Source organism: Pan troglodytes, chromosome 13 (genome assembly GCF_028858775.2).
Source record: "Pan troglodytes isolate AG18354 chromosome 13, NHGRI_mPanTro3-v2.0_pri, whole genome shotgun sequence".
NCBI classification, from domain to species: Eukaryota; Metazoa; Chordata; class Mammalia; order Primates; family Hominidae; genus Pan; species Pan troglodytes.
The window spans coordinates 84,277,114-84,300,809 of NC_072411.2; the positions used below are offsets into that span (position 1 = coordinate 84,277,114).

General features: G+C 37.5%; 1 protein-coding gene across 26 annotated transcripts in view; it reads right to left on the reverse strand.

Annotated features, from left to right (window-relative positions):
- The window catches only part of PDE1A (phosphodiesterase 1A), a 391,847-nt gene that overhangs the window by 105,991 nt on the left and 262,160 nt on the right, over window positions 1-23,696 (reverse strand). For 14 of the 26 annotated variants that reach the window (XR_010149661.1, XR_010149662.1, XR_010149660.1 and 11 more), the window contains exons 3-4: window positions 20,587-20,688; window positions 18,950-19,063 (exon numbers count right to left, since the gene is read on the reverse strand). Coding sequence is in view for 22 of the 26 variants with exons in the window: in XM_009443677.5 (XP_009441952.4) it covers window positions 18,950-19,063; window positions 20,587-20,688 (216 nt within the window). In the remaining 4 variants the exon portion in view is untranslated. The remainder of the gene's footprint in view (window positions 1-18,949; window positions 19,064-20,586; window positions 20,689-23,696) is intronic. The other 12 variants (XM_063790247.1, XM_063790245.1, XM_063790246.1 and 9 more) reach the window with 1 other exon arrangement.

The following is a 23,696-nucleotide window of genomic DNA, read 5'->3' on the forward strand; positions in this document are numbered from 1 at the left end:
ATTCCTCTGGCATGGGTTCTTTGTCATGTGTTTTTCCCTATCTTTTCCACCTTTGTTCTTGTGGTATTTTTTTATATGGATTCCATGTTGGTTTCTTTTTGAAAATTGTTCATTCTTGTATGAGAGAACTTCTTTCCAAATCAGAAGGTTGAAGAGAAGGACCAGGAGAATGTGTACAGCAGAAAAGAAGTGAATCTGGGTATGAGTTCAGTTGTATGTCTCTGTGTGCAAGAACTGACTTAACTTTCTCTTCAGCTGACAGAAATAGTAGCTGCAGGTCTGTTTCTCACAGATTTTTCTCTGCTCTACAGCCCAGTTACAACAATGGCCTTTGAGATCTTCATCTGCCTATGCATGCATCTCTGCTACTCCAGTGTGTGAAATGGGGGAAGCCTCCAAAGCCAGCCAACATAACTTGACCTTTTTATTCTCCTCAAGAAGTTTTTAATTTTTCCTTTTTGAATAAGCATGATTACCTAGAGAACTCTGTACTATGCTATCCCTGCCTGAAAGCCACAATCTCAGGCACCTTCTTCATTTAGACTTTATTTTTTAGGCTTACAGAAAAATCGAGTGTATAGTACAGAGAATTCCCATTCATCTCATCTCCACCCCTACCTTCACAGTTCCCATATTACTGACATCTGGTATTATTGTGGTACAGTTATTTCAGTTGATGAGCCAATGTTAATACATAATTATTAATTAACATCCATAGTTTCTATGAGGACTCACACTTTCTGTTGTACATTCTATGGGTTTTGATAAATCTATAATGACATATGTCTACCATTACAGTATCATACAGGGTAGTTCCACTGCCCTAAAAAAAATCCCTATACTTCATCTATTCAACCTTCCTTCCTTCCCTCACCTCTGGTCCCTGGCAACCACTATCTTTTTGCTGTCTCCTTAGTTTGGCCTTTTCCAGACCATCAAATACTTAGTATCATATAGTAAAAGGCTAGACTTTTTAATATTGGCTTATTCCACTTGGTAATATGCATTTTCTCCATGTCTTTTCATGGCTTGATAGCTAATTTCTTTATATTGCTAAATAATATTCTATTGTGTGCATAGATAGTTAGTCTATGCATTCTACTATTGAAGGACATCTTGATTGCTCCAAGGTTTGACAATTATGAATAAAGCTCCTATAAACAGGTACAGCTTTTTTCAACTCATTTGAGTAAATGCCAAGGAACACAGTGGCTGGATGGTATCATAAGTGTTTAGTTTTGCAAAAACTGCTAAACTTTCTTGCTATACCATTTTGTATTCCCACCTGTAACGAATGAGCCAGAGGCCAAGCTGCCATCATCTCTTGCCTGGCCTCCTGTGCAGCCTGCTAACTGGCCTCCCCCTCTTGCTCCTGACCCCTGTCAGTCTCTTCTTCCCTCTACAGCCAGAATGCCTCTTTTAAAGTTTAAGTCAGACCACAATGCCTTATTCATAAAACTCCACATAAGTCATCTCAAGCTAAGTCTCCAACCTCACCTTTTAACCAGTTCCCCTTTATTCATTTTGCTCCAGTGACACTAGCCTTGCTGGATGCAAAGCTGCCAAGCTTGCTTTTGCCTCAGGGCCTGTGTACTTGCTATTCACTCTACTTAGAATCTTGTACTCAGATATTTGTGTGAATCATTTCCTTACTGCATTTAGGTAGAGAGGGCATCCCTGTGCCTGCCCCCAATAGTAAGCATTTTTCATTTTTATTTTGTCTTTTTATTCTACTATAGTCTTTTTCTTTTTTCTTTTTTTTTTTTTTTTTGACAGAGTCTTGTTCCGTCGCTCAGGCTGTAGTGCAGTGGCATGATCTTGGCTCACTGCAGCCTCTGCCTCCCATGTTCAAGCGATTCTCCTGCCTCAGCCTCCCAAGTTGCTGGGATTACAGGCACGCCACCACATCCAGCTAATTTTTTGTATTTTTAGTAGAGACAGGGTTGGGTTTCGCCATGTTGGCCAGGCTGGTCTCAAACTCTTGACCTCAAGTTATCTGCCTGCCTCAGCCTCCCAAAATGCTGGGATTGTATACAGGTGTGAGCCACCATGCCCAGCCTTACCCTGTTATAATCTTCTTAGCACTGACCACTACTAGATGCCATACCATATGTCCACTGGTTGGTTTGTTCATTTTATGCTTACAGTCTAGCAGCCTGGGCTGCAAAGACCTGGAGAGCAAAGAGTTGGCCTTCTGTTGTACACTGCTGTATCATCAGCTTCTACAATCATGTGTGACACAGAGCAGGGGGTCAATATATATCCACTGAATGGCTATAAAGTGTCTAGAAATATTTACATTAGACTAATTGTAACTGATTACCTTCATGAGTGGAGTAAGGATGGAAATGGTAGAAGTTTTAATGTATACTCCTGTGCAATTTGATTGATATAATCAAATTTATTGCTGCTTATGCAGCAACAACATCTTGGGAGCAATTCACTGCTGCCAATCATCTCCTTCATTGCCTTTAGATTAAGTTGTTCCTGAATAATCATGTTGCATATTATTGAAACAAATTGTGGGGAAACACATATATTTGGTGTAGAAAAAAAAAACTAAACATTTTTGATAGCATGTTAAAGTCACAGGAAAGAAAACTTAAAAAAAAGTATGCATTGTTTATATGCCTTTAGCCAAGAAACTCAGTATTTCTGTCAAATATTAGCTCTTTTATGCTCATTTATCACATAGATAAGAGTAAGAAACTTCTAATGAAGACATAAGTAAGTGTTCACAGGTTCATTAAGATGGTTATTCCAGTTTGGAGAGAAGAAAGTTGAAAAACAGGTAGATCAAACCTAAATTTGAATAAATTTTGAAAATAAACTAATAAACCTAAAGACATATTTCTCCCTACTCCCCTCCATTTACCTCTTCTTACTTATTCATTTTCCCTTTCCCTCGTACCCGCCTTGTACTCCGTGTCTTCTTCCGTCTGAGCAACATGAGCAGCTCCTCAAGTTTCATCTGACCATGCTAGACAGTGCAGGAACAAAAACTATAATGTAATATGGACTAGTCATTGTCATCCTGTACTTTTTCACGGGCAGAGAATTATTATAAAGAATTTTCCTATACATTTATCTAAGACATGAAAATATCTGAATACTTGTATAAGATTATGCCACATGTAAAACATATATTTTGTCCTCATTTCATTTTTGAAAGAAATTTGTGCAAGGAGGATGATAAAATAGGATCTCAACTATCATAGTTAATTTTGTTTTACAAACATCTAATAGCTTCATTGCTCTTTATTCTAATGTTAAAGGGCAGAGTGTGCATAATCATTTACATTGTAAATGCTTTTTAAAAATGAAGACTTTGTTTTTAAGAAACATACAACGTGAAAAATGATGACTGGTATATTTTCCTTAGGAATTCTTAAAATGTGTCAAGACCAGCCTGGCCAACATGGTGAAACCTTTTCTCTACTACAGATACAAAAATTTAGCTGGGTGTGGTGGTGCATGCTTGCAATCTCAGCTACTGGGGAGGCTGAGACAGGAGAATCACTTGAACCCAGAACCAGAGGTTACAGTGAGCCAAGATCACACCACTGCACTCCAGCCTGGGCCACAAGAGCAAGACTGTCAAAAAAAAAAAAAAAGAAAAGAAAAAAGCAATTCTTAAAATGTGCTATACAGAAAAAGAAACGATAAGGAATATATGTGTAAAATGTTACCACTGTTTACCTCTGAAAAATGCTCCCACTGGTGTTTGATACGACTTTAGTTTTTGTCCCAGTGGAGTCAATAAAGCATAAAGTCAAGGGTTTCTAAACACGACCTGGGTGCAGATGGCAGCCGGTGAACTGTGAAAACTGACCCTGCATCCAATCTGTGACTCAACTAATCCTTCGGAGCTATTTATAATCATAATTTTCTCTTGAAATCAGATTACATAACTCCCAAAGGGCTTATATTTTGAACTAAAAAGTTTGCAGGGAAGGGAAGTAAAGAAGGAGGCGGCCACGGAAGGAGAGGTCATGGGATTTTGACTCTTACAATCATATGTCAGTGAAAATATTTCTGTCCACAGTGGACTCTTGGAAAATGATTACATTCATGTACTGATGTGGTTATTTCTGGGCAATTGGTACCCGCAATTATACCTTCTAAGTGCTAAAATTCAAGTGCTAGGTGCGGTTAGGAGATACTGGTTTCTCAAGTTTGAAATGTTCCTTTCCTGCTTTACTATTCTTATAAAGGACATGTTTCACGCAGCAACGAACTCATTCAGTTCTTTCCCCTAACATTTCATGGGCTCAGGGTGGGAGCATATTTCATCCAAATACCATTTAACTAAGTATTTTAAAGTTATGTATCAGGTGACTAAACTGCTACATGTTCTATCCTTCTACCTTTTAATAAGTTTCATAAAAGACAGACAAGTTGGGTGAACTGAAAGTTCTCAGCTCCTTGTGTGACAGCGCTGGGCCAGCAACCTGCAGCTCCACTCTGCACCACAGGTGGAAACCTCAGCCCCCAAGTACAGTCTCCATCAACCTACCTAGCTTTGAAAGGAGCTGCTTCTTGGCCACTCCTTGGTTTGAGAGGGTACAAACACCAATAGCGCCCTGGGTCCCTTGAGAGGAAAGACCTAATAAGAAAGCCCAGTAAGATGGAGGAGACAGGCTTGGGGACCTTTGGGTAGAGAATGCTGGGGTCTTCTGCCCAAAATAAGGTAAAGGAACATACTGGGAAGAGCAGGGAATTCCAGGGTCCTACAGTATCTGGAGGGGGAAGAGGGCCATGAGCTTCAGGTTCTTCTTGGTCTTGCGGGGCACACCATGGGGAGAGGAACACCAAAGAGAGCCCTTGTCAGGCCCCCTGAAGTGGGGAATCGTGCCCTGGGAAGCAGCTTCACTGGCCTGGGGCTAAAGGTGGTACTGAACTCATATGTTGCGAATATCTTCCAGGACAGCTGGAGGAATTAAGGGTGGTTCATCTTTCCATAGTAGGAATACTCTTGTTGGAGTAAGTGGTTTCCTCCTAAGAAAGGCCATTAGTATTATTTCTTTGATTAACCTATGTCTGCGTTCTGAGCTGCTTGTACCCTTCTTCACCCTTACCCCCCAACCCCGCCCCAAAAAACAGAAAACAAACCAAAACTCTAAAGGTAACACCAATCCGTCACTCAGGCTTCAGAACTGTTTGAGGATCGATATAGATGATAATGCCAGCTGCTTTATTGCTTTCTTACTAAGAACCAGGCAAGAAACCAAGCTTTAGCTTATTTAATCCTCATAATACCACCATTAGAAAGATCTAATTATTATTGCTACTTCTATTTTACTGATAAATAGACTGAGGCACAGATGTCTTGAGTGATTTGTGCAAAGTCATTCAACCAGGAGTGTCCGTGTCACATTTTTTGGTCATGTATGTCTGGTTTCAGGGTCTGAGTTACTGATTGATAAGTTATCCTCCACTTTAAACGCATTTTTTTCATACTGAGTACCCAGACTGCCTTCACATTCGGTCAATGCTAATGCCAGTAATCATTTTCTCTATCTCCTCTCTGCCTTGAAACTTATGGTTAAAAAGAATTGATCTCAAAAAGTCTTAAAGGAGTTTGATCTGTCTTGATCTGTCAGGAAATCTTTAGTTGGAGGAAGCTTGAATTTAATTTCCAGTGCTAGTATGTTGAATTGTTTTCTCATAGAGAAATATATCTGGATGACAAAATTTCAGGACACTTTGAAGTACAATAAATTAAATGTCAGGATGGAAATAGGTAATACATTTGAAATGCCATATCTACTTGTCAGTAACCTACTTACTAAGCGCTAAATACATTTGAATTATTTCTTTCAGGCCACCACTGAAGCATGTTTATTTATTCCCTGTTTTGTTCCAAAAGGGATTTAAAATGGCAAGCTTACCAATTTATCTCAATAGCGTTTTTTTAAGAAAAAAGTTTCCTGATAGATTTGTTCAATGTTCCTCTGGTATTGTTAGCCTCTCCTCGACCCAACTTTTTTTTTTAACTGTGAGAAGATGACCATTGTATATGAGTGACTATGAAGACTGAACTTTTGGGTGGAGAAGTCAGTTATGCCGACCTTAGCTCAATTCCCAAAAGGCAAATCTTGGCGTAAATGAGGTCAAGTAAGGATAATGTTGAAGTTAGATGTGGCTTTCTCCAAGGTAAGACCTACGGAGTGCTTGGTGCCTCCTCCATACCCAATCTAGGAAGCAAAGGTGGAGGCAGTGGAGGTCCTTTCCCCCAGGAGAGGCAGAAAGGACCCAAAGAATGTTGAGGGGAAGGGCCTGAGAAAGAGTCAAATTGCTTGGAGAGCTGGGATCAAGATTGTATTTTTGGAGTCATTTGGGGATGGAATTGGGATTAATGGGTGAGGCAGAAAACTGCCCAAAGCCTTGCTGATGACTCTTGGCTTCCCACCAGGAAATCCTCTTGGCTCAAAAACATTTTTGAAAATATTCCATTAGGCATAGAGCCTAATGCTCCACTGATTAACAAATTTTGATTAATAAGCATCCTGTGTAGTTAGAAAGACTGCCTCTGGAGTCAAACTCCTGGCTTCATCACCTATTGGCTGTGTAGTTTTGGAAGAAATATTTCATCCGCGTGAGACTTAGTTCCTTTATCAGTACAAAAAAAGGTTGGAATTGGGGCATTTTAGCACAAAGTTATCTCATTTACAACTTGGAACAACACTTGGGGCATAGTCTTGATAAGACCTTAAATTTCTAACCACCAAATTTCTAATGGTCTGTTTCTCTTTTTTTGTGTGTGTATGGTCTCATTGTGACATCATCTAGAAGAGTAGTTTCAAATTGTTGTCACTAGACCAGAAGAATTAGCATCACCTGGGAACTTGTTAGAAATGAAAGTTCCCATGCTGTAAGACCTATTGAATCAGAAAGTCTGGGAGTGAGGCCCAGCACCCTGGTTTAACAAGCCCTTCAGGTGATTTCAATGACTACTAAGGTTTGAGAACACTGTTCTCCTTCATTCACAGCTTGCCAATTAATGGAAGCTCTATACCAAGAAAATACGATTTACTTATTTTCTATGACATGTACTGAATGGCACTGCTTATTTCCTTATGCACATTATTTCACCGTCAGTGATGAGGCATGTTGGTGAATTATATCGGGAGGAACAGTCAGAAGAGTCCTCATGAAAGTATTTTAATTAATGAATCTTTTATAATGATGTTACAAATGGGAATTATCTGTATGTTACTTGACTGCGAACTAAAAAAGTCAATTTTCAACAGACCATGGGTGGAGAATGTGTCCTCAGTAGAGCAGGGGTATATTTGGAAGACAAGAGTGTAAGGGGAGATAAGGAATATATTTCTTTCTACACCCATGAGGCCAAAATAGTAGGGATGATGACAACTGGGAGGTAACGGTAGCCAAACAGAATAGCGAAATAAGTATCAGTGTATATAGTGTGTCCTTCACAAATATTTGTTGAATAAATGAATAAAAGTATAAAAAACATAGGCATAGGGTCTCTGGTTTTAGGGATTTTTAAAATATTCAGGTATTTGCACTAGTTAGGTATTAGCCCAGATGAAGAATAAAGTCATTTTTATTTGCTTATTTTGATGCATATGTTGTATATGTCAGTGTTTTTAGTCACATCCTGTTTAATGTAGAAAAAGATATTTTTCATGGGTAAAAATGTTTAAAAAAACAATTTAAAAAGTATTTTCTGTGATCCTGTAACTCTTTGTATATACGGTCAGCCATGAATTCACTCACTGACTCAAGTTGTAAATGACACACAATAACCTACCTGAAGGAGGGAAAAATCCATGTCCCATGGAAGGAAGAGAGACCCAGGAAAAGATAATAGAAGAATATGTGATAAGTCAGAGTAAAGTTTCCATTCCTGTGATTGTCCAAAGATACCCCATATTAACGAAGAGTAGTCAGAAAGGAAGGCAGGAGAGATCTTGAGAAGGAACACTGGATCCTGCCTGACCTCTAATCCAAGACAAACTGTGAGGAGGGTGGGAGCATGCCCCAGATAAGTTTCCAGGATCCTGCAGCAGAAGCCAGCTGAATGCCCCACCCTAACCCCAGCCCCTACTCCTGGGTGGAGCCTGCAGGACGGCAAGGTCCCTGTGTGGAACTGACTAATGTGTGTCTACACAGATAGGCCTGAGACAGCCTCACAGATAATGGTGACTCCAGCTAGACTGATAGGGATGGAAATGAGATAAAAGAGATGGAGAGTAGACAGAAGAAAAATATATTGGGAAGTAGGCTATATAAATATAGTAAAGAATGTACAAACATCTTTGTATGTAGAAAAATGTAAGTCCCTCATTTCTAGTACTTGATACTTGCTCAAGAAACACCTATGTTGTTCGACTTTATGACGGGATCAGTGTTTTGAGGGTTACCTTGGAAACTTAACCTATTACCTCATTTCATGGGAAACTAGATTATGAATTATTAGTGGTTAACTTAGAAATCAAACATTTGCATTAGGATTTATTGTTAGGGTAAAGTGACTCCTGGGAAGGATTAGAGATGAAGAACACGAATTTGGAGCAAGTCCAACCTACCTGGCTGTAAGAATGCTGTCAATGACAAGTGACATCAAACCTAAATGAAAGTGGCTCAAATAATGTAGAAATTGATTGATTTCCTTAAAAAACAGTTAAAAGTAAGTTGACCCCAGTAAGGGATTTTTTAAAATCAGGAAGTCAACGATATCACCAAGGACTAAGGTTTCCTTTGTCTTTCTACATGAACAACTTTAGTATTAGGTTTAGCTTTCTGTTTGAAGCAAGATGGCTGTATTCACTGTAAGTATCAGATGTAGATACACCATCGAGAAGCATGACACCCTTCCTATGAAGAGGAAACCTTCTGCCAACACCCCCTTCATTCTGCCATTTATGCAATTCTCATTGGCCAGAATCATATCACATGTCCAAGCCTAAACTCACTGATTAGTGAACTGGAGAACAATAACTGGTTAATATCAATTAGGAGTCATCCATCCTGAGCCTGGGGCTGATGTTGGTGTCCCCTGAATCACTTGGCCTTAAAAAAGGGAGTAAATAATTAGGAAAAAAATGGGCTCTGTTGGCTAGGAAAAAAGAGAAAAATAGATGTTTGATATATTCCATTTAAGTTTGAACTTGTCTCTGATGCTTAATAATTATATAATCCTAAGCAAGTCAATTACTTTCTTTATGCCTTAAGTTTTTTAACTTTATAGTAGAAAGAATATAAGTATCTAATTTATAGGCATTTTTGAGAATTATATGGAATCATATATGCAAATTGAATAATATGTTGCCTTGGATGTAACTGTCAAATGATTTTCATTATCATTATTATTATTATTAGAAAAGAATAATATTTGAAACATCTTTTTAAAATGCAGCAAATATTCATTTATATTACACGAATCAAAACTTCACTAATAATCAGATCTTATTCAACACATAGAGCTTTTTTGTTAGTCATTTCTCAAAAGATCTGGTCAGGTTTTTTTCCCCCTTTTCAGGAGTGAGGCTGTTTTTGAAAGTTTGTAGAAAGTAATACACCACAGATGGACAGAAAATAGGAAAACCAACCAAAAAGTATTGCAACTTTTTCTAAGTGATTTTCACACTCCACCTACAGGGTGAGAACAGCCTACAAACACAACACTCCAAACAGCCACCCCTCCCCACAACTCACACCACAAAAATGGAATTCAGAAAAATCATTACTTGATTTTTAATGATTCACTGAGCTCCAGCAACGTCTTAGCACATTTTCCTCAAATTGATTTCCTCAGGGACTTTTCCAAATGGAAATAATTTGAAGAATACAAGAGCCCATATTTATAAATGCTAAGCAAATGATAAGCAGTTTCCTCCTGTCACCCTCCTGGTAGTCAGGGTAATTGAGTCATGAGCAGGTCTTTACAGGGGGACTTTGGAACCATGGATAAAATCACACAATTCCAGAACAAAAAGGGACTGGAGATTTTATCTTCCACGTGAAAAAAACAATGATTAGAGACTAATCATTAGTAGGAGCAAAGCCAAGAAAGGAGTTGCTGAACTGCCAATCAAGGGCTTTCCACCACATCCCACACAAACCCCAATCCAGGTCCCCTGCTTGTGACACTAACGGAAACATTTTAGTTTTCACTGCAGAGACAACACAGTTGTGGTTTGAGAAAGCACTTTCCTCCATTCTCAGTGCTTAAGCGTATGACTTAAATAGAGTTGACCACCTATCTTTCTCATGGGATGCTTGACGACCGACCTTGTATATTCAACTCCCCTGGACACAATGACTGGTTGAGGGATAAATATGTTACCTAACTAGAGCCAATGAAACATAAGGATATGCTTATCGGATCCTATGGGAAAGAAAACTTTTCTCATTCCTGTTGGATTTGATGGTGTGAGGATGTGAAGCTTGGAAATACTGTCACCATCTTGCTACCAGATAAAACATCAAAAGAGCCATTCCAGAGCAAGCAAAACAGAGGTGGACCTGCTGACATCATTTGTGCCCTAGATCAACCTATGTTTATAGTCACCACTAGCCATCAATATTTTGGCCATGAAAGCCAATAAGTTAATCATTTGTTTAAACTGGCTTGGTTGGGTTTCCTGTCACTTACAATTGAAATATTAATAAAAGCCGTTCATTAGCCCAATCTATTTCTCTTTTTCCTCTCTCTTATTCTGACTCTAAATGCCAAAGGAGCACACATGAGTGAGTGCCATCATGATGTGCAGGTTGTAGTGATTAAACATAAAGAGTTTGCCCTCCACATCATTCCCCAAGTTTAGCAGCTCATTATTCATACGTTAGCCATAACTCTTGCAGCGCATTTACCCATGCTAAGCAGCTGAGTTTAAAATGAAATACCAGTGAGTCTTTCGGATTTTACAATGCTACTCATGTTTTGCTTACTTGAAGACCCTTGGCTGTGCACTAGTTAGCTCCAAGTTCATCTACACTTTTTCTTTTCTTTCTTCCTTTTCTTTTTTTTGAGACAGAGTCTTGCTCTGTCACCCAGGCTGGAGTGCAGTGGCATGGTCTCAGCTCACTGCAACCTCTGCCTCCTGAGTTCAAGCGATTCTCCTGCCTCACTCTCCCAAGTAGCTGGGACTACAGGTGTGCACTAGCGCACCTAGCTAATTTTTGTATTTTTAGTAGAGAGGGAGTTTCACCATATTGGCCAGGCTGGTCTTGAACTCCTGACCTTGTGATCTGCTGACCTCATGATCCACCCGCCTCGGCCTCCCAAAGTGCTGGGATTACATGCATGAGCCACCGCACCTGGCCACATCAACATTTTCAACCAATGTTTGGCTATTTCTCTCTTCCTAGATAACTTCCCAAGGATGACTTCTTGACCTAATCTTTCTAGGAAGCATTTTTTTTCTTGTCATGCTAAATACGTTTTTTAAACTTTTCATTTCTGGGCTACAGATACCAACCTTTCATCCTAAAAACAATGTGAACAAAAACATACAAAAAGGATTCCTCAAGTATATGTCCAAATCAGTAGATTGGTCTATCTCTGTTTTTTGTACTCTAGCAAATTCTGGAAAAATAATCTATACTAATTTCTTCACGAAGCCATTCCACATTAATTCCTCATAGTATCATCTTCTGGCTGGTAGCTTTTTCTCTTTGCTGAAACTCTACTTCAGGGCATTAGGAATCTCCCAACTCATCCAGTGGTTCACCCTGTGGCATTTGATTTACCCTTTTCAGTAACCCTGCTTTCTGCTAATTGGGCAATTCATATTTGTCATATATGCCTGTTGCTTTGGTGTCTATTCTTTCTAGTCTCCTCTTTGGTAGCTCCATGCCTTGCCTTAAATACTCAAGTTTTCCTTAACTACCTGCCTGTCCTTAACTACCCTCCTGTTCCACACCTCCAATTTTATCCCCTCCCTTGATTTAAATTACTAGGATAACATGGTAGCCCATTTTGATATGGAATTCCAAGCGTTTTTTAAACCTTAATAGTTGAAAGTGAAAAAACTTTGACATTTGAAAAGTCAAAAAATTGGTTTAGTCTACATAGATAGGCTTTATTTTACCTTCAGTGCAGACTAATTCTTTTGTTTTATAAAAAATACTTTGAATAGGTCTTTTAGTTACACTAAAAAAAGTAAGGGCTCTCCTTTGGCATTTAGAAGACTGAGACAATGGGATTCCAAGAGGCTAAACATCTCCAGAAAGTAATGCTCAAGCTTGTCTTCACCATGAGCACAGCTGCAACACTCTCAGGTTCTGTGTCCTTTAGAAAACTGTCATGTTTTTTCTAAATGTGAATTTAGACTGCACAGTCTTTTAACATAGGGGTTGATCCTTAGAGATGAATGACATTAATTTTGATTGCCCCCTATCTTTATTTTAGTCACAGAACTTGAGGTCCTGAACTCAGGACAGCAAGACATGTCAAAAGGACTTCTGTAGTGGAAGGTCTCTGTGACATGGGCATCAGGCATTAGAGGATGCACCAAGATGCTTGATAAGGGACCTCTATGAAAGGGCTTAAGTTGTAGATTTTTGAAAGCATCTATCGGCTGGGCGCGGTGGCTCACGCCTGTAATCCCAGCACTTTGGGGAGCCGAGGCGGGCAGATCACGAGGTCAGGAGATCGAGACCACCCTGGCTAACACGGTGAAACCCCATCTCTACTAAAAAGACAAAAAAAATTAGCTGGGTGTGGTGGCAGGCACCTGTAGTCCCAGCTACGCGGGAGGCTGAGGCAGGAGAATGGCATGAACCCGGGAGGCGGAGCTTGCAGTGAGCCGAGATTGTGCCACTGCACTCCAGCCTAGGCGACAGTATGAGACTCCATCTCGAAAAAAAAAAGAAAAGAAAAAAAGAAAAAAGAAAAAAGTAAGCATCTATCACTAATGCCTTATAGCAATTATAGCTGATTTTAGCTTCAGTTTGGAGAACAGGAGGAAGGGATTGAACTCATGCTTGGGATCCTGGCTATACACAGCTGGACTTGAGGAAAAAAATAGGTAAGAAGAAAAAAATGCAAAGGAACATTTCATCAGTCTGAAGCCAGAGAGCTGGCTGCAAAGGAAAGTGACAGCCAGGACAGACTGGTGAAATAAGTAAACATTCACTGACCATTCTCAAGAACTTTAGGATGGAGAACATATTCAAACAGTAAAGGAGCTCCAACTATTGAATGTTAGCATCAAAGTAAAGGTATTTAAAAATTCTGAGACCCTTGAGTTATAATTCATATCTCTAAATGGCACTATATTTCTGAGCTTCCATGCACATATATCTAGCATATTCCAGACATATTTTACCTTTAGTCCTCTTGTTAGAAGCCATGTCTTTAAGAATAGGCAGGGAGAGCTTTGCCAGAGAACAAACTCATTAATACTCAAAAATGCCTGCAAGTCTAGAAGTCTAGACATATCTGGTTTGGAAGTCTGACTCTGTATAAATTCTTACCCCATTCTTACCCCATGTTACTCCCTCTGGTTATCAGTTACTGTTGATACTTGGTGTTTCCTCCTTGTAATCTGTCACTGTTGCTTGGGTCTCTCTCTAAATCTCTCTGTTTCTTGTTTGAGCATTTGTTCTTGTGCCTAGGTTTGGCTTCACGATTCTAGACCCATTTCTAGCCACCAGCTGCCTGCACAATTTTGCTCCTGATTCTGATTACCAGTGTGTCTGGTATTCATTTCAGGTACTCAACAGGTATTTGTTAAATGAGTGAAGATTCCTTGGAAAGTCCCTCTACTCAGTAATTTCAAGGATCTTAGCCTCTAATGTACCCTAAATGACACTCAATTTCTTTCTACCAGACTAACTTCTCAAAGTACTGATTGACATCAATGCAGTATCTAATCCCAAATTAAGGATCCCTAGATTTAGCAAGACGCAAAAGTCAACTGATGTTTTTACAGAGATAATGTGACTCTGTATTAAGGGAAAGGCATTCTTTTCCATAATTTTATGCTTTCATTCCTTGGTGACCAGCACCCGTTTTCATTTTCTCAGGATTAAAAACTGCTCTCAGGGAAGCATTTGATACCTTCATTAGAATATGTAAATCATATAGCTTCATGTGTTATGTATCCCAGAGTTATTTGCATTTTACTCATACGTAATAAATAAGAATTTTATTTAAAATAGAAATATCTTGTTATTTAAATTTTACTCTTAGGCATTGTTACACATTTAATTCTCATATCAACTTTACGAAGTGAACATTGTCCTTACTCTTATTTTGTAGATGATAAAGCCAGGGATGTAAAGTAACTTCCTTAAAGAAAGAGTATTAAGTAGAGAATCCAGACTTTGAACAACCTACTCTTTCTGAATCCAGAGTCTAAGCGCTAATCATCGAAATTACGAGACAGATTGGTTCATGTTAAACAAAGAAAGTTATAAATTGTGTTTTTAGGAGGTATTAGTAAGCACAATACCGATCTTGAAAGTATATCTCTCAGGCAGCTGCCTGCCCTGCTATGCATGAGGCCAAAAATGCTACTTTGCTTGGCAATATCCCAATCCAAATAAGGACAATCGAACATATTTTTTTAGGCTACATGTTTCTGGATTAAAACTTTGTAAGTTTGAAAAACAATAGCCTCTAGAGACAGTTCTGAACACAAGACTCATAAAGGATTGGCATTTGCATTTGAAAATGTCTTTTAAAAAATCCAGCAGTCATATTCATTAGGGTATTGTGCTATTATCTCCACTAAGAGTCAGAATTCAGAAACTTTTTATTTTTCTCACCAAAATCATCTTTAAAGGGAGATTTTTGTTTTGATTGCTTTCTTAACTGAAATTCTGCAATCATTAAGGCTCTGTATGTGTGTGTGTTTTAAACCAATTAATAATTTGTGTTTTACACTGCTCTATTTTGTGCTGACTTTTTTCTTTCAGTCCAGCCCAACTTTCAAACAATACCTCTCTGGAATACTCACGGCATCGAATTTTCTATCAAAAAACATTTCAGAAGTCAAAAGGTTTCTAAAGTTTAAAAGCAACTAAATGCTTCTTGGACCTGACTCCCTTTACATAATCTCTGTTTTACTGATAGTTTTAAGGGAAATGGTACTTTAATAATTGTACGGACATCTCAACAGAAACATCCTCAGTTTACTGCGGTGTGTGTTACTAAGTATATAGAAAATCAACCACATAAATTATTATTGTTCTAAAAAATCTTAAGCTGATATTTTGATCATGAAATTGCAGCTCTTAGGAGATTTGTAAGAGGTAATCTTAGGTCTGACCTGTGGTATGATGGTAAATGTTTAACAACAGACTCACCAGAAAAAAAATAAATTCTGATGTGTAGCATGTTATTTTTCATGGGTGTGAATACTCCCACGGTAGCCATTTTCAAGCTAGCCACATGAAATTACTGAAGGCAGAATTGGAAAGAGATGCCACACAATCAGTACACCACTGGGGCTGATGATCCTGACAACCTGTGCACTTTCATCAAACTTCAGTGTCTCTGAAGTCACCTTTTCATCAAATGTTAGAAAAGGGATGAGGATGAGAATTGCACTTCATAGCCCAAGCCCTAGAGTCAGACTGCCAAGGCCTTAATCCAACTCTTCAACTCCCTGTCTTCCCTTTGGTAAGCTATGTAACTTTTCTGTGATTTAAGTTTTCTCATATACAATCTGGTAATAATAGAGTTTCTATTTCATAGGACTTTTATGATGTTTAAATAAAATGGTACATATAAAATGCTTAGAAGATTTTTTAGCACATAGTAGGCCCTTAATACGTGTTAGCTACAGGATTTACACTTCCAGCTATCAAAATGTTTTATATGTTGTCATCTAAATCTTTCAGAGGTCACTAAAAACCATTCTGTTTTATAGGAATACTCTGAGAAGAGTCAGGTATAGAGGAAGGAGTACTAAATAAGAAGTCATGGGTTAGGTTTTAGTCCCAGTTTTGCCAACACTTCCATCCATGACCTGTGTCAAACCATTTTCCTTCTAAGAGCTTTAATTCTCTCATTAGTAAAATGCAGAAAGTAATAATCATCCTGCCAATCACATAGGATTGTGGTGACACTAATGTGAGATAATGAAACTAAGAGCCCTTTGAAGATGATACAAATGTGGGGTATTATTATTAATCCAATTTAAAACTCATGATGCCATGGAAGCATTATAATAAAATAATAAAAATTTGGAGTAAATATTAGGAATAATGTGGTGTTAAGAGATGGAATGTTTTGTTATATGAAGGAAAAAAATAAATGGATTTCTACCACGAAGCAGGGCAGCATTGTGCTCAACCTCTTTTCCCCGCAAAAGAGCAATTTTCAAATGAAAAAGGGCTATACTTTAGGTATAATATACATTTAAATGAGTTAGGGATCATAGGGAACTAAGTTAGCAAATATCCATGGAGTCATACTTCTCAGGGAAAGGAAATGCACCAGAAAAATGAATAAATAAATAAAGCATATAATAATCTATTAAATGACAGACAGGACATTTAGGCAAACCAGGTAGTTAGCATTATGCCGTTAGAAGATGAATAATGAAATTTTCAAATCGTTCTTTGGTTCTTAAGTTTTATAGATAAATAGAAAAGAAAATATCTGTTCAAGGACAGATTGAATAAATCTTAAACCTGTTAAGTTCAATCATCTTGTGAACAATAAGAGCACACATAAAAATGAGGGAGCAAGGGAAAAACATCAGATATTTTTAAAATTTGCACTTTGGATTCTGTTTACTTAGAAGAATCATGTACATTCATACACATTCAGTGAACATTCACCAAGAAAATAATTTCTTTCTTTCTTTCTCTTTTCCTTTCTTTCTTTCTCTTCTTTCTTTCTCTTTCTTTCCTTTTTCTTTTTTTCTCTTTCCTTCTTTCTTTCTCTTTCTCTCTTTCTTTCTTTCTTCTTTTTTTATTTCTTCTTTCCTTCTTTTATTCATTTATCTATTGACATGATCTCACTCTGTCACCCAGATTGGAGTGCAGTGGCACAATCTCAGCTCACTGCAACCTCGGCCTCCCTGGCTCAAGTGATCCTCCCACCTCAGCCTCCCAAATAGCTGGGACTACAGACACACGCCACAATGCCTGGCTAATTTTTGTGTTTTCTTGTAGAGATGAGGTTTTGCTATGTTGCACAGGCTGGTTGTGAACTCCTGGGCTCAAAAGTGATCCGCCCACTTCAGCCTCCCAAAATGCTAGGATTATAGGTGTGAGCCACTGTGCCCAGCCTGTTTTCTTTTCCTCAAATAATTTCTCCAAGCTATGCTTTAGTAGAGGAGTTTCATTCTGCAGACAAAGAAAGAATTGCTTGTGCAACAAAGCTCTCAATATGGCCTCTTCTGCCAGCTATTAGTAAAAATTCTCATTGTCAAATATTTAAAAAATCAGAATAAAATAAAAGGAAACTTTTAAGTTTCCTTTTTCAGTGAAAAAAGAAGAATGAGAGACTGTTTACGTAGTATACTATCTTCCATGAAAGGATGAGGCAAAAATACAAAATAAAAATATGTAATAAATCACTGGAAAGATGTATAAGAAATTTATGAGAAACAGAGTAGACTGTGACCAGGGTAGAGGCAAGAATTTCATCATGTGAATTTTTTACTTATTAAACAATGTGTGTGTGTGTGTTTGTGTGTGTGTGTGTATCTGCATGCCTGTGAAGTCCAGTACACATAGGTAAATAAAAACCAATGTTATTTAGTTGCCCATCCAGTTTAACATTGCTCATCTTCCCCAAGCTTAGGCCTGGGACAGGCATGGACACCTGCTGAGTGGAAGGGGCCTAGTGGGTGTCCTCACCTCCATATTCCCACTCACTGCTGCTTCTGGTTGTTTAGCAATGCGGTGCGAGAGGCAGGAAATTATAGGACCAAAGGGTCTGGCTAGACTGGTGGTTTTGCTGTCATCTATGTGACAAATGCCCAAATGCTGCCTATTTTTTTTCTCCTGGGGACCATTTGTGGGTCCTTCAGAGACAACTTGCTAACACCAAGAGAGTACTTTGAATATATATATTTTCTACTATTTTAGCTGAATTTTTATAATTCCTACCCTGGCTCTTATACCATCACTTACTCTATGCAGCCTCTTTTTCACTATTTGACTTAAGTAGTCTTTGGTGCTTTAAGAGACCTCTATTCTACCTGCTTTATGGCTGTGAAAAAAATTAGCACCTTTTCCATGTCAAATGCTGGAAATGCATGCCTCTCTCCCCACAGGTTCCCTCTTAGCTCTGAATTCACAGGTAGCCCTGATTAGCCTGTCACTTTTATCCTTTTTGAGAAGAGAATTAGGAACCAGATATCTTTGAACACCAAGAGACACTGGTCACATCTCCTGGATTTGCCAAATATCCTCCAGGGGGTGAACAGCCTCTTTGAGGGTCACAGCACTAAGCTGGCAACCCTCTTCAAATAAGTCCCCCTTTCCTAATCTCCTTACAACTGCTAATTATGAGGCTAGGTTTGGATGATCAAAAACACACATTTGGGATGCCCCTTAGCAATCCCTGCATAGAGGGCCTGTTAGACACATCTCATGAGAATGTGTGGGCATATAACACCCATTTTCCTAAAGGGACTCTTACATTTGAGATAATAGGGAAAATCCTTACATCAGTGAAAACCAATATAAGCCTACATGTAACTCTGACATTTAAAAGTCTGAGCCCAAGGAGACTGAGGATGGGGGAAGAGGAGATTTTTTTTTCACTTTAGTGTTTGACTATCTTATGACATTCAAACATTTGGATTAAAATGTGTATTAATTTTAGAGAATCATAGTCCAGTTAATTAGCTACATGAAGAAGAACATTTCAAATTTTAATAAGATTTGATTTTGGTTTCACAGGAAGATATGCTAAATTCCTGTTTGAGATAAAGGAGGGTCAAGAAAGAGGAAGAAAAACGGGAGAGAATCAAAGAAGATAAAAGAGAAGAAGGTTAAAACTTACCTTGTTTCATCGATATAAACTGCTTCCAGCACAGATGCCGCATATTCAATATTCTTCTTTAAGTCGACGACGTTAACATCACCTCTTTCCAGCTGCTTCACCAAGCATCTTAGTCTATTTCAAAAAAGTAGCCAAAGAGAGAAAGAGCAAGGAATTTATTGTAACTATATGGAAAATAGTACAGTATTAAATACACTCAGTTAAGATTTTTAACATAGCTACTTCTAGGTCAACAAATAGCATTATTTTCAGATTTTTTTTGATATAATTAAGACCAGCCTTTATTATGTAAGGAATTATTAGGTATTATATTCAGCTCACAATAATATTAGGAGTATGGGTAGCTAGTTTAAGTATAATATTTCAGAGATAGTCTTCCTGAAAATTCAAGACAATATAGACATTTTCAGAAAAGTATATTCCTATAATTTATTCTATGGTTTTTCTGTTTTTTCAATGTTGGCACTAGGAGAATATTCAAAGGATACTCTTCTTAATTCACAGTTGCAAAAATATGGAACCAACCTAAGTGCCCATTGACCAATGAGTGGATAAAGAAAATGTGGTATATATATATATACACACACACATACACACCATGGAATACTACTCAGCCATAAAAAGGAATAAAATAGTGTCTTTTACAGCAACTTGGATGGAGCTGGAGGCCATTATTCTAAGTGAGGTGACTCAGGAATGGAAAGCCAAATATAGTATGTTGTCACTTATAAGTGGGAGCTAAACTGTGAGAATGCAAAGGCATCTGAATAATATAATGGACTTTGGGGACTCACAGAGGAAGAGTGGGAGGTGGTGTGGGATAAAATACTATATATTGGATACAGTGTACACTGCTCGGGTGATGGGTGCACAAAAATCCCAGAAATCACCACTAAAGAACTTATCCACATAACCAGAAACCACCTGTACCCCCCAAAAAAACTACTAAATAAAAAATTAAGAAATAAAATTAAAAGAAGACTTCATAAAATAAACAAAAAAACAAAGAGTGCTTTTCTGACTGCTAGATTAGCTATTATTCACTGTATAAAGCAATAAAGACAGACGAAAGGCAAACATTATTTTAAAAGTTAATTGAGACAAGAAAAAATATATGTATGTGTCCTTAGTGTATTTACTGCACTCATTTTTCACCTGAGGCAAATTTGAAAATATTTTCTCATGTTTGAGTCCTTAGGATGATGTGTCCCAATGCTCTGAGGAATTTTAAAGTATAGGACTCAGCTAGATTCCTGAGTTACAGAAACCATGAGATAATTAATCTTAGTGTATTAAGCCCCAAGCCTTGAGATAATTGTTATATAGCAATAGGTAACTAATAAAGTAAGGTGATACAAATTACCTTAACAAGTTTGTAACAGCTTTGGCAACTTCTATGCATTAAATTGTAAGCTGCCTGTTTCTGAAGATACTGCTCTTTACCAAGTACAAAAGGAACATATTCCTTACTCTCTCCATACTACAGATAAGCAATATAAAGACTACTTGTCTATTTTCCTAAGTCATCAGACAGAATTTAATTCCATTCTATTCAGAGGTATTGCAAAAGAGAGTAGATTGCGGCTACTTTTAGGCACTCCCTTAGAGATAATTTAGCAGATTTCCTAGCAATTTACCTTGGATAATTTTCAATGCCAAGGGTGAAGATACAAAGGCAAGTTAAGAATTTCAGCAAAGGTATTTGACATTTCTCCACCCATAAGCAATAGTTCATTTCTCTATGGGAAAAAAAAGACACACCTAAATGAAAATGTCTTACTCAGGAAGCTGTAAACAATTACTTTTTTTATGCCATTTACTTTTGTATGATAAAATATCAGCAGGCAATAACATTGAAAAATAAATTGTATATACCAATAAATAAGTCTTATTAATACAGAATAAGCAAAACAAAGCACAACAAAAAGGCAACCAAAACAGGTTACTTAGAAAGGAAAAATTAAGCCTGGCTTTGAGGCTTGTCTGAAACAACGAATGTGGTTATAATGGATCAAGATACAGAGGGTTTTGAGATTTTTGTAATGGTTATGACCCAAGAACATTATTCTTAGTCAAACTGTCCTTTATTTATGAAAGTAGAAGATAGAGTTTTTGTTTTTCCATAGTCCTGCAATGGCTTAGAAATATACTATCATATGTCTTTCTTGTGAAAATTACTTGAGTTCAGCTTGGTAATATAAGGTGGTTTAAAAACAATAGTACTTCAAAGGGTTGCCTTCCTTTTCCCTGAAAAACTGCATTCTACTTTTATTTGTTAGCGATTTTCCCACTAAAAACACTACATTTTCTAAGCTCTCTTGAAGCTAGGTATGGTCACATGACTAAATTCTTGCCACAGATGATGTGCATGGAGGTTGTTGGTGAAACTTTCAGAACAGTTCTTTGGAGAGAGCTAACTGTACCGGAAGGAGTTCTCTTGCTGTCTGGAATGCAGCGGAACTCTCTAAAGGCCAGCAGCCATCTGGGATCATAAATGACCTGGCAAAAGAAAGCCACACACTAAGCATGGTAGAAAAGAAAAAATGGAAGTGGCCTGGATATCATGCTGTGGGTCCACCTGAATGAAATCGCCCATCTCTGGACTTGTTTCTGATGCAAGAACAACAAAAATTGCATTTAAGCCACAATTATTTTGTGGTTTCTTTTATAGGCAAATGAACCCAAAACACACTGATAAATGAATAGAGAATGAAGCAAAATAAGGTAGTCAAGAATGGAGAAATCTTCATTATCAAATGAGATGATGAGTACCCTAGGAGACCATCGACAAGTGCATTTCCTAACTCACAACAGCCTGTGGTTGTTCCTAGGGGATTCATCCCATCTGCAACTATAACTGATAAGACTTGTGAAAATCAAGAGGCTCTAATGCTTGCACAATGAACATGCCCTTTCACACAGAGATCTCAATGTGGTTTAAAAACAAAATATTATGAATTATGTCTTGATAATTCATAATTAGGTATATAAACCTATAATTGGACATAAAACTTCCACTGGGGAAAAACACTTCAGTAAGGTTTTACCACCCAATTAGAAAATGTAATTGCATATAGTTATAACTCAGTAAAACCATATCCCCTCATACACACATGCACACACACACACACACACACACGCCTATATTCACTATGCCAACCCCAAAAGACTGGATAGAAATGTATATTGGGGGGTTACTAGGACTCGTTTTTTCTCCTTTGCTTCTTGCACTAAATTTTCATTAACGAGTGCACATTTCTATTTACATAAAAAGGAAAACCTTTATATTGTAAAAATATTATTTACAACTAGAACACGAGCTTAATGGAATAATTTATATTATTATTACTATCCTAATTGTAATCATTTATATCATCACTATCCTAATTGCAAATATGCTTTTGTAATCAAATTATATATACAACAATCCTCAACAATCTTATTTCGGCTACTATTTTACTTTCTTCCTAGATAATACAAGGTCAAACATCTTCATGAATAATTTTCAAATGATTGTATGTTCTGTACTGGTGGGTTCCAAAGTGTTAAGGCTTTATTGTATATATCTGTACAATTTTTTTTATTTTTAAGATAATCACATCTTATTTACCTAATTCTTAAGCCATCCAATAGACAAATTCTCAGAGCTGAAAATAAAATATTTTATGCAGCAAGTCATGTGCATAAAATAAACAAGTTCCCTTAATTTAGCAAAAATTCTTTTTAATAATGATTTTGCTTCTTTCATCAATCAGGGTGGACAAGCTGAGTAGAAAACAATGTTCTTAATTTCTGGCATAGATAAGTTGTTCTGGTTCCCAAAGCTTAGGGTGAGGGCATGTTCTTGATGTTCTAATCTGAGCAGTTTCTGACCCAGAAAATTGTGGATGAGGACGGCTACTGTGTTTGGTAGCAAAACAAGTCAACAGCTGTTGTATCAAGCAGTATAGACAACTTTGCTAAAAAGGTGTTAAAAAACCCAGTTCAGTTAGATAAATTATTATTGGGTATCTATTACTGCACCTAGGGCTGTGTAAAAGAATAAATATCTATATATAGATATTAGTGCATATATAAGAATACATATGTATACATTAGTTTATATATATAAGGATACACACAAAACCACACTTATATATACATATATACATATATAATGCATGGGTACCTGTGTGTGTGCACAACAATACCTTCTTCAAGGTATTTGCAATCTCTGAGGGGTGTATGACATGCAAACAATGTGGTCAAATGTCAAACTGCGGGTATTTCCCGTTGCTTCTTTTATGCACACCATAATTTCTAAGCAAACTGGTGTAGTCACTCTTCCTCAAAAACCCTCACATCATCTTAGATCCCAGTGCTTCTCTCTTGCTGAACTCTCTTTCTCCCATGTTCCTACCATTTGTTACTGTCTTAAATTATGTTTGGTTACCAGGCATATCTGAGATGCTAACTATCTCGTAAGTCCTTTGAAGATGCCTGTTCATTGTGATCACTCCCTACGTAGAAACTAAGCCACATTTTATTTGTTTCTCATTGACAACGTTCACATTTCTCTGACTTTCATATAATTTCAATTTTTTTTTATATGATAGTTCCCCAACTGGTCTCTCAGCAAATAAAAAATTTTCAGGCATGCAAACAAGCAGGAAAATTCACCCATGATGAGGATAAAAATAAATGAGTTAAAATTAACCCAGATATGACAAAGAAGATAAATTAGTAGACAAAAATGTTGATTGTTATT